At 27.4% G+C, this 12,343-nt stretch overlaps 1 protein-coding gene across 3 annotated transcripts; it reads left to right on the top strand.

The window, feature by feature from the left end:
- Nucleotides 1-56: 56 nt before the first annotated feature.
- On the top strand, nucleotides 57-11,519 carry LOC105670744 (fatty-acid amide hydrolase 2-A). Of its 3 annotated transcripts, none has more exons than XM_012364440.2 (13): nucleotides 57-1,022; nucleotides 6,174-6,336; nucleotides 6,404-6,554; nucleotides 6,654-6,827; nucleotides 7,044-7,263; nucleotides 8,530-8,744; nucleotides 8,873-8,984; nucleotides 9,138-9,295; nucleotides 9,593-9,733; nucleotides 10,029-10,130; nucleotides 10,213-10,380; nucleotides 10,590-10,772; nucleotides 11,252-11,519. In XM_012364440.2, the coding sequence occupies exons 3-13, from the start codon at nucleotides 6,552-6,554 to the stop codon at nucleotides 11,369-11,371; spliced, it is 1,596 nt and encodes a 531-aa protein (XP_012219863.1). In that variant the 5' UTR covers nucleotides 57-1,022; nucleotides 6,174-6,336; nucleotides 6,404-6,551; the 3' UTR covers nucleotides 11,372-11,519. The 3 variants fall into 3 exon arrangements, with proteins under 3 accessions (XP_012219863.1, XP_012219864.1, XP_067211458.1); XM_012364441.2 differs by lacking the exon at nucleotides 57-1,022 and adding an exon at nucleotides 3,876-4,383; XM_067355357.1 differs by lacking the exons at nucleotides 57-1,022; nucleotides 6,174-6,336; nucleotides 6,404-6,554 and having other exon boundaries at nucleotides 6,694-6,827; nucleotides 7,049-7,263.
- The last annotated feature ends 824 nt before the right edge of the window (nucleotides 11,520-12,343 follow it).

Below are 12,343 nucleotides of genomic sequence, written 5' to 3'. Positions count from 1 at the left end.
AATCCTTTTATTTATCTAATTTACTTACACAAAATTAAAAAAAAAATATTAATACAATTTACTTAAAATTGATGAGAACTTATTTTCTTCTTATTACTCTAAATATCATTTCCTTTCTGTCATAAATTTTTTTAGCAAAGAAGAAATTTATTGTTTTTAAAATTTATTTTTCTGTTTTCAAAAATAAGAAAAGAAAGATAAGTCCAGCCGAAATATTATTATTATTATACTTACATTTTTTTTCTTCTCATAAGGATTTTGGAACGTTCGAACCATCCGAAAGTGTGGTGTGCCACTTTCGACGGTACAAATTTCTCTTCCTGAGCATTGTGTTGTTCAATTCAGTATATATATAACTGATCATATATACGTGCAGAAAATGAAAATAACGTATTTAATTTTTAAAACGCGCTAAATATTTATATTGTGAATAAGACTTAAGATACTTAATTAATCATCTATATATGTTTTGTCTACGCTCCTCTGAATTTTAGATTTTTTAGTTCTTTTTTTCCAAACATAAGTAAATTGATATCTTATTTATAAAATATTCGAATATTTTTAAACAATAGTAAAAAATGCGTCTCTCTCTCTCTCTCTCTCTCTCTCTCTCTTTACATGTGTGAATATTAAAATAATTCTGAGATAGATGTATAAATGTATTATTAAAAGAGATAGCAATAGTTAACAGGAAAAATTCCAAAAACATTTATCATGTATAATGATAAAAATCAAATGCGCATATTAACACGTATAAGTAATTCGATATAAAAAAACAGAGGACCGCAACGCACTTCGACATTCTCGTTCTCCCCCACTCATCGCTCCTTTAGATTCGTTTCATCTTGACGCTTCTTTTTCGAAGCAGTATGAATCAGTCATGAACGGTCGTGAATTGTGACGGATAACGTATAACGCTTGCTCGATCAGATTCAAATCAGATGTGAAAATAGTTCAAAGAAGAAGATTGATACGCTGATATACTTCTCTAAAAACACATAAAGTACAATCTGAAAATTGAGGTAATTAAACTTATATAAATTTATTTTAATTATTATATGTTAAGATCAAGATATTTTAACTTAATTCTACTTTAAATTTAGAGTAAGTTTCTCAAGTTCTTAGGGTAATGAAATAGATTCGCGTTTAAATTCTTTAATGTCCGCAATGTTCAATCGAATCAATTCTGAATTAACAATTCGCTCTCTCTTTTCTTTAGATTCTCTAGATTCTAGAAAATAATATATTTAGATTTTCTATATCTAGATTTTCTAGATTATATTATTTAATTATATAATCTTACAGCATACTATTAGAAATACAATTGCATACCGATTATACCAATTGAGATAAATAAATCTATTAATATAAATGCATGAATTAAAAATTGTTATACTAGTATAAAAGTATGTATATTACGCAAAGTGTCTCTTTTATCACGTAATGTGTCTTTTTTGTACCAATCTTGTCTATAATGCGCTTTCTTGTAGTATAACATTCATTGCTTGGAAACATAGGTAGAATATATCTATAGACATATATAGTTGCATAGCATTGCTGAGTGCTAGAGTGAGTTATTGAGACAATTTACTCAATAATATCAAGAAAATATTTCCTCGACACGCGATATGCTTCCAGAATTTTTATATTTGACAATGAAGAAATATAAATTCTTTTATAATTAAAATTAGTTTGAGATTTCAAAATGCATTTGTTTTTGCCATCATTATTTTAATATCCAATACAATAATGAATATAAACAAAGCGAAAATTTATATTATATATTACCGCGATAATAAAATCTATATATAATTGCAAATATATTTTAAAAAATGCGTTTAATTTAAATCTCTCGTGGAAAGAAAAAAAAATTTCTTTTACTAAAGAAGAAAAAGGAAATTTAATACATTACGGTATAAAAATTTGCTAAAAATATAACATATTAAAACAAACATTACTAAATTAAAAATTAAAATTAAAAACTGTACAGAATGAGATAAGAAATATTTAAAAACTTGTAAAATCTTATAAAATAGTAGATTATATGAAATTTGAGTATGTTGTACAATTATGCAGAATTAATTTATTTTTCGGAATTGATCTCCAATGCTAAATCGCTTTCTCAAAGCTATTTAAAGATAAACTTCCAAAAAATATTAGCAAGCTTTAATCAATCTCTTCATATAACGGACTTATGTATTAGTTATTTCAATTCATAATTAGTATGACAGATAAAAATTTGTTTATTTGCATAAAAACCCAAGTAGGTTTTTGTTTTGCATATATAAAATATCAATCAAATATAATCATAAATCAAGTGTTAGGCTATCTTTGTCTTACAAAATTTCTTGTAAACAGATCATTATAATCGTTGCAGAAAAAAGTAAAAATTAAAATAAATAACTTTGTAATGCGGTTATAAGTATTTGAAAAGGATTAGATGAGAATTCCGCTTGTTTCGATTTTGAGAAGCACATTATCCCAAAATATTGGCATCAATTAAAATCTGTAAAATTCGTTATATATCCAAGTGTAAAAAAACAGGTTGGCTGGAGCAACTGGTATTACAACTAACACAACTCAATTCACTTATTACGCGTTAACGCGACACGCACGATAGAAAAGACAGAGCGATGTTCTTAAAACATCTCGCCTCGTGCTTCGTCATCGTATGGTAATCGTGTGTGAGATACGACCTAGAACCTAAGAGAAGTGTACACAAGGTATTGCATTAGACATCTGTATAGAATTCCGTGAACGGCTCTGCTATTGCACACAAAAGTAATCGTAAAATCGACTTTTGTGTAATGAGCGAGTGTGTATAATTTCCCTCAATGACATTTTCCTTATATATTTTACGTTGATGTTATATTTACGCAGCACGTTTGATATATTAGCATCCACTCACGTTTTTCATCACCTACATTTACAGAAAACATTTTTGAACAAATGACGAGATGTTTGTATTTATTAATATATCATTTTTGTAATCGGAAAAATTCATTCAAAAATATTTATCTTTTATATTAATATCATTATTATATTCAATAGAGTGTTGATTTAATAATATTCCAAATCGATCCTCTTTTCTTTTCGCTTTAATCATCGGGAAAGTTTTTTTGAAAAAAAATCTCACTGAATTCGGTATCATATTAAGGTAGTTGTCTCGTAAAATAAATTTCTTACAAATTGATCCAAATTTTCACTATATCTTTATTGAAGCATTATCTAAGTGGTCCTGCAATAAAAAGACATTTACGGTTTAGAAGCTGAGATAATTGCAATTGTAATTAGTACTTTTAACATGTGTTGTATACACCATACTAAGGTTAATGTCATATTTTTAATTTTATTTTGAAAACTACATTTAAAACTTTAATGAAAAATAATAAGCAGAAGACAGATATGCAGGGTGTCCCATTTTATTTTTGACAGTCAAATAGTTAAGAAAATATGGGAGATACGGAAAAATGTTTCAGACAAAAATTGTATGGTCTCAAGGACAAATAATGGTAAAATTAATTTAAAAATAAAAAACAATTTTTCAAGGTCATATAAAGGTCATCTTTATTTTTTTAAATAAAACTACCCTGATTTTTTTATATAAATCAATTCCTCGTAATATTCGGCGTAAAAAGTTATAAGGATAGGATGGCCAAAAATTGAATACTTTACGAGATATTTTTATACTTTAATTTTATACATAATTTTACACAAACTATGAAATATCTCGTTAAATATTTATTTTTCAATTATCTTACCTCAACATTTTTATGCACCAAATGATAAGAGGAATTAATTGGTGTAAAAAACCATATAGTTGTCTTTAAGAAAAAATATGGTATTATTTCAGCTACATATTTTTTCGTAAAGTATTCAATTTTTGGCCATCCCTTATAACTTTTATTTCATTAATCGCATTTTTTTTAATTTCTAAACTTTATTATTTGAGTTCTTTTTTAATGAAAAACTTAACTTTTTTATCGATTATTTCAAAACATAGATGAGATTCCTCACAAAATGAAATCGATTGGGATAATATTCAAATATTAACTAAATATTAACTAAATATAGACCAAGAACATTCCTATAGTAAGAGACTGATTTTAGAGATGCTTTATATTAAGAGACAAAAACAGGAACTAAATTTCCCTCTTCTTTCCTTCTTTTTTTTCCCTCTCCACATTTCCCTCTCCCTCTCTCTACCTTAGTGCTTTGGGTTTGAGAACTGGTTGTTAGTTGCTATGCTATCACTTGTATTTTATTCACTGATGTATTAAGTTAAGGTTCTATATTTCTAAGTATATTAGTTCATCAATCTCTGATTTCTCCAAAAGTGAACATTATTTTACTTTTGTGAATCAACAAAAACTTTCTGTAAATGTATGTATTCTTTTTATTTTCTATTTTTATTCTTTATTTTTTATTTTTGTATTTATTGTAATGAGGTAAACTATTTAATTCATTTTATTTTATCAACCCAGTAATTTTAACCGATTTACATTTTAGTTTTAATCATGATATTGACTATGAAAATTAACTTATTAATAATTGGTCTGTTGAAATCCTCATCTTTAACATCATACAACTCGAAATTTAAAAAAATGGCGTGCGATTATCTACACATAAGCATGATAAATGAAATTTGTTATATTAGTCCGAAAGCGTTTCTGTAAAATAACAAATAAAAGAAAAAAGGATATTTGTGCTTAAAACGCTGGTTGTTATTCGCTGATTATTACAATTTTCTAGTTTGTTACATAATGTGTTAACAGTCTTCATATAAAAACAAAGATTTGTTAGACGTTTCAATCAGTAATTTGATCATCTTCAGTAACTCAGGAAATTCACAATATAAAACCGTTCGATTCTCATACTATATATAAGAATAAAAAAAAACAATAAATAAATAAGAAAAATTCGAAAGATTATAATATAAAATAATGGAAATAAGGAACTAGCAACACACTAACAAACTAAAAAATTGTAATAATGAGCGAATAACAACCAGCGTTTTAAGCACGAATATCCTCTTTTCTTTTATTTGTTATTATTAGGTTGTCCCAAAAATTTTTTTCATTTTCTTACTAAAAATTAAATACTCAACCCCCCGTTCTACTCCCTTAAAATCTGGGGTAGAATTATGTGCTCTAAAAAGTAGGTGATATTTCACAAAAATTCATAAATGATAAAGTTTGGCCAAGTTCCAAAAAAAACACTCCAATATGTTTATATTTGAATAATTATCTAAATTTTTAATATATTACCAATATGAAAAGTAACTGATTACTTTTAATATTACCTTTATTACTATTACTATTAATATTATCTTTTGATTACTATTTATTCTTTTCTTTAAAAAATTCTTTTTGTGATAAAAAATTTCACTCTTTGAATGACATAAAAAATCACCTCGATTAATATTTTGTCAGTAAATCAAAGATATTTTGGAAAAATGGCATCATGAGGCTTCCGGAGAGATGGAGAAAAGTGGTAGAGCAGAATAGCTCGTATATACTTAAATAAATTGTGTCGTTCATAAAAGGTTGAGTATTTAATGTTTAGTAAGAAAACGAAAAGAACTTTTGGGACAACCTAATATTTCATACGTGCTTTCGTACGTTCTTCTTCACCTCCGTTTTTCTAAATTTTAATTTATGTATTAAATTATAAGCAGAATTCCGAAGAAGACCGAATTCAGGTCGAAATATCAATATTATTGATGTTGAAATTGTTTTCATAATATTATTGATGTTGAAATTGTTTTTATAATACACAATAAAATTGTTTTTATAATACAAACGCACGAACACTTAGCTTTGGCTGTTTTGCTTCTTATTTATTCCTTTAATTTTGATTTTATGTTGGCCTTTGAACATAATTTTATCTTAACTTTTAGATGACACTGTCGAGTTTAGAAGACAATTACCTTAATTAATACTAGTTGAATAATTTTGAACGCATAATAATCAAAGATAATTTGAGATCTCGATCTTTTTTTTTTCTTAGTCGATAATTGAAAATAAAAAAAAGGTTTTCTAAATCTTTTAAAAAATTTTTAAATTAAAAAAAAAAGGTTTTTAAATTAAAAAAAAATAGATTTTTTAAATCCTCCGATAATTATTTCGAAGAGTTTAAATAGAGTTAAACTAGATGTATTTTCGTAATTTCAGCTTTTGACACGACGTCTCTCGTAACTAATCCAATTGCACTTTAGCAGTAAGATCGATAGTTTTATTAAAGGCAATAAACAGCGGCAATGACGTGACAAAACGGATTGTAGAGCTTCTGTTGTCGCTATTAAATGTTCTTGTCGACCTTTGTTCTTATTACAAGGTGAGTTAAAGTAAATCAATAATATAGTATACACATGGCAATGATTCTAAATATTAAACTTATACAGGTGATTTGAGTTCTTTGAATTGTTTAAATTGAGCGTTATATAAAAACGTCAATCAATCACTTCAATGTTAAAGCTGACAAATACACTTTTAATATCTCAAAAGTGAAAACGTGATAGCACTTTGTATGCTATAAAATTAATCGACATCATGGTAAGACTTAGTTCAAATTTTGTACTTAAGATTTATTTGTTAATAATATGTATAAGCAAAGATAATTAAAACTATCATTTGTTCTTTTTCACATAAAAGATTCTAACTGTGATAAGGATCTTACTGAAGGGCTTTATGTTCCTTCTCTATTGTTTGCTCAGCCCATTTTTCAAATTACCAGGCTTGAAGAAAAAACAACAATGTTCACTGATTAACAATCCAATTTTGTTGCAATCAGCGACGGACATCGCGCGGAAAATTCGCAAAAGAGAAGTAAGTTTATATCATTCGACAAATTAATCTCAAGATAATTTCTATAAAACAACATTATTGTCAAACCAATGCAGGACGCCTTTATATATTCCTGCAAGAATCCCTGTCTTGAAAGACAATCGTCTTTTCACCCAATATTCAGTTAAAACAAATTATTCGATCCTAATTTTTAACATAAAAAATACAGGATTGTAATGACTTTGTTATTTTTGGAAGATAAGTTGCGAGGAAGTGATTATCGCGTATATAGAGCGATGTAAGGAAGTGAATCCATTGATCAACGCGATTGTGGAGGATCGTTTTGAGATGGCTATTCAAGAAGCGCGCGAAATCGACGATTTTCTAAAGTCAACAACGATGGACGAAGCAACAATCATAAGCAAAAAACCACTGCTCGGGCTGCCTATCACGGTAAAGGGAAGCATTGCTGTTCAAGGTAGAGTTCTACTTATTGTTAGGTACATTCTCTAACATAAAAAGAATACGTTATAAGTTAATGCAGTCACTTTTCATGAAATAGTTTGGTTGGTACAGTATCAATATTGCGACGCAAAGTCATAAAACAGAAATTTGAATTTTTGCAGATTTTGTGTTATTAATACTTATTTTGAGCATAAAAAACTCACAATATGCTCGCAAAGTCGTCAGAATGTTTTTCTATGAGAAATATTTATTTATATCTATAACTAAATGTTCATAACTTGAAGCAAACATATATTTGCATTCAAATTAATATGAAATCAATTCTATTTAAATACCAATGTATTATCTGTTATTAATTGCTGTACATAAAAAAAATATTGAATCAAGTATGACAAGTGATATTTTTATGCATGATTTACTCCCGGAATATTATTGTGTGCTTTTCATTAGCATCAAATTACTAGATTTTAGTCGGCATGTTTGCGACTTCCATGCATGAGCAACCAAGGTCGCTAACTTTTCGAATGTAATACATTCCTCTTTGAGAAATCTGTTTGCATATTTTACCATTTCCAGCAACAGTCCGTGCAGTGGTTTGACGATTTCACTTTTTTGCATATAAATTTATAAGAATTTTTAAGAAAAACTTTTCTTACGAAATTTTTATTTAAATTAGAAGTATATTTTTGCTGTCTATTTTACGTATCGATTATATTAGCAATTTAAAGTGACATATTTTTGTACAAGTTGTCTATATAATTTTTTTATTTTTTATTTCAGTGCGGAATGCTTAATTTATTAGACATATTTTATTATTGCAAAATATTGCAACGGTTTATCACTATTTTCGTGCAGTCTATCTAACAATCTGTTAATATTGTATGTTATAAAATCGCGTGCGTTTATGTATTTTGAAAAAAATGCGTAAATTTTAATATTATTATTGACACCGAAGAAGATCTAATGACAAATTGAAACGTTTGCTTATTTCATTTTAATACATATTTTTTCATAAACAACTGACATTGGCTCTTTTTGCTTATTTATATTTCGATTTTAATATCGAATCGCATAAATTTACACTTATTAGAAAGATCTCAAGTCATAAGCATTTAATATCTATTTTTTTTAAATGTGTGCGTGTGATTGCACGTCACAAATTATATTTTTTAGTAATTGGAGACTGTCACAAAAAATTAATTTGAAATGTACAAAGAACATGCAGTATTTTAAATATGTATTTTTGATACATCATAAATATAAAAATTTATTTCTTTAGGGATGAGTTATACTGTAGGAGTGAAGGACACTCCCTCGATAGCGACGCGTGATGCTGACGTCGTGACAAAGATTCGTAAAGCCGGCGGGATTCTACTTCTTGTCAGTAATACGCCAGAGCTATGCTTGTGGTGGGATACGTTCAACAAAGTGACCGGCATCACCAGGAATCCTTACGACACACGGAGGACCGCTGGCGGCTCTTCCGGTGGTGAGGTTTGTACACTGCTCTTTCTTTTCTGTAGAATAGCGCATGAATTTTCTTGAAGAATCCGCAAAAAAATTCTTATGTAAATAATATATAATGTAGTTTTATAATAAATAGACGTAATACATTTAATCAGGGTGCTCTTCTGGGCGCTGGCGCTTCCCTTCTGGGCTTGGGTTCAGATATTGCCGGATCGGTCAGGATCCCGGCAATGTTTTGCGGTGTATTTGGTCATAAACCTACACCAAGTAAGTGGACATTTACCAAATAAATTTAATTAATAAAAAAAAGAGAAGAAGGAAAACATTTAAATATCAATTTTTTACATTTGTTATTTATAAAATAATTTATAAAATAACGTCGCGATGATCAACAAGCAAAATAATTTTATATCTTTACAGATTGGATTTCGATAGAGGGCCACAAGCCAAGTGCGACTGATGAATATTGGCCCAACTATTTTGCAATTGGTTCAATGGCCAGATACGCCACTGATTTGCCTCTTTTGTTGACAGTGATGTCACAATCTAATGACGCCAGAATTGGTTTCAACAAGAAAGTAAAAAGTTTTTTAACCTTAATTTAGTTAAATTTATTCCGTTGTTTTAATTTTTATGTTAGACATAAAAGAAAAAAGTCAACCCCTTAAAAAGTAAACAAACAACAAGCGACGGCTAAAACCTTTTGATTGTTACTCAGTGATATATCCTTGACAACATATGTCAAGGTCATTGACTTTTGAAGGGGTTGACTTTATGTGAATATTTACCACATAAAATATTTGCAAATAGATATTTTATTATGTTTATTCGTTCTGCAAGCTACTGTAATTAGCTAAAATTATATATTTACCTAGGTGGATATGAAAAAAATAAATTTTTTTTATATGAATAATAGCGGCTCCAATATAACAAACTGTGTACACAATGATATAAAAAATGCAATTTATAAACTGATACAACATCTGGAGGTTACACACAACGTCGAAGTGCACAAAGTATGACAAAATTTTTCTTGTATTATATAAATTATTTCTAATTTACATTATTGGAAAATAATTATTATATATAATATTATGCAAAATATTATTCCTGCAAAATAGTATACAATATTATATTATAGTATAGTATGTAATATTAATTTATCATTATAAAATATAATAAAATATTGGAATAACAATATTTAATGTATAAAAATTGTCAAAAAAGAACTACAATCTGATTTTAAAAAATTACAATTATAAGAGCTTTGTATTTGGCAATCTGAATATATATATTTCTAAATATTTTCAGACACATTTGGAAAGTATGAAGATGTGTTTTGAGATAAGCATAGCCATCCTTCTCAATAACAAAGGTGTATATTCGATGTTCAATCGCTTGGATGATCCCAAGGTATAGTATAAATAACAAGATATAATAAAAAATATTAAAATATACCCATAAAGAAAAAATTTCTATTTTATAACTCTTTTAGAAATCGAAAAGTGTATTCACGGAATTTCTAAAGTACATATTCTTCATGTCGTCACATAGTTACCCCGCCATATGTTATGGTATAGTAAGCAGTTTGGTCCAAAAACTTCCGCGCTCAAGTTATAACAAAATGATGGAGAAAAGAGCGCAAATAAAAAAGCAGTTAGAGGTAAAACTCTGATCGCATCATTAAACTTTTCAACAAAACTGCTACATTTCTTGATCTTAAAACATGATTATTTGCAAAATATTTAATAGTTATGTTACGTTACTTTTGTTATTTATAGTGAAAAAATAATTAACATAAATCTTAATATGAGAGATAAAGATGATGCGATATTAAAATAATATATGTTGTGATATTTTTTTTTGGATTAGGAATTGCTAGGCGATAACGGAGTGTTAATCTTTCCAACTTTTCACACATCAGCGTTTTATCATAATGAGATCTTATACAACTTGAACAATGTTACTTACATGATAGTCTTCAATATGTTAGGACTACCAGTTACGCAATGTCCGCTCGGCTTCGACAAAAACCAATTGCCAATTGGAGTTCAGGTAAAAAGATGCTCTCATTTTGTAATTCCGTAGAATATGCAAAAAAATAAATAATTTTATTTAAGATAATATAAAATCGATTATAAAGCAAAAACTAAAAAATTCAAGAATGATACAAGTTAGAGATATAGATAAAAACAATTTTTTTCTTTAATTTTATATATTATGATCTTAAAATCTATTTTCTTTTTTATAAAACAAAGTTATGTTTATTAGTTATTTTGAAAGAGAAGTTGAATAATTAATTTGTTTTTATATTAGTGTTAAATATGTTTTTATAATTATTTACCCACTTAAACACAAAGTAACAGTAACATAACATTAATGTTATAATTTCCCATTCAATAATATAATTGTTACATACAAGGCATGTTATATTGCAGTTATATTGTTGAGTGGAAAATAATAACATTTACGTTATGTTACTGTTAGCTTGTGTTTACTGAGTAGTCTTAAAATCCTTTCTCTCTGGTCCACAGATTGTCGCAAATCCAGGTTGTGATCATTTAACAATTGCTGTAGCACAAGAGATTGAAAGGATATTTGGCGGTTGGCGACAACCTATGGAAAATAAAGAATCTATTTGTAAACCTATTTAGTGTAATTGTTGAAGAAACAATATTAATATTATTCTCAATTGAAATTATAATCTAACATATTTTTTTATACATAAATGTATAACTGAATTTATAACAAAGTCAAATTTTTAAAAAATAAAATTTGATCTTAATAAAATTTACAATATAATTTTTGAAAAAGTTATTAGACTTAAGCAATTAGAATTATGATGTAGTACATATTCTATTAGATATTATACTTAATTAAATGTCTAGCATTGCACAACAAAATAAAATTTGAGTTTTGAAACTCAACATTAAATTCAATAAAAAATTGACACAGCGTAATTGCCAAATTACACGAACTTTACCAAATACATGTTGCACTAAATGTTTGACTGACTTTTAACGAAATTTATGATTTTGCAATCAATTTATAATTACACAGTTCAATAAAAAATAGCTTTTTTCGAAGTCAAGACTGTGAGGTATCTCCTCCAAGTAAACGAGAAATTATTGAAAGTTTAGAAATAGGATTGAAAATTATTGAGAAAAATTAAATAGAATTCAGCATCGTAAATGAATTCTTCTCAGTAATTTTCAATCCCATTTCTGAACTTTCAATAATTTCTCGTTTATTGGACTTTTATAGGTTTTTTTGCTGAATACAATGCCGGTTTCAAAAGCGCTTTATCACGTCACAATTTCGAGAAATTCAAAGTCAAAGTTGTAAAAAAGGGCTATTTTGACGTACTTGACCATGCTATAACTATAGTATGCGACGTGTTAGAAAAGTTTTTTTTTTTTAATAAAGTATATTACCAGAACTTTTAACTCTTAAAAAGAATTTTCTGTGTTTATTACGGTTAACAAGATTTTGACGATTAAATATTGTGTTTGTTACACCGCAAGCAGATTATAAATGGAACTAACAATAAGAATTGCAAATAATTTACTGAATATTTTCAATTTATGTTGATTATTTAATACGCTCTTTTTATGTCGGGAATCCAG

This window comes from Linepithema humile, chromosome 1, assembly GCF_040581485.1.
Source record: "Linepithema humile isolate Giens D197 chromosome 1, Lhum_UNIL_v1.0, whole genome shotgun sequence".
NCBI lineage: Eukaryota > Metazoa > Arthropoda > Insecta > Hymenoptera > Formicidae > Linepithema > Linepithema humile.
The sequence above is the reverse complement of the archived record's forward strand: the minus strand, read 5'-3'. Positions and strand labels throughout refer to the sequence as shown.

Coding starts and splice junctions, on each gene's coding strand:
- LOC105670744 (XM_012364440.2), top strand. Junction 8,745..8,872: donor GCGGCTCTTCCGGTGGTGAG/GTTTGTACACTG, acceptor ACATTTAATCAG/GGTGCTCTTCTGGGCGCTGG. Junction 8,985..9,137: donor TGGTCATAAACCTACACCAA/GTAAGTGGACAT, acceptor ATATCTTTACAG/ATTGGATTTCGATAGAGGGC.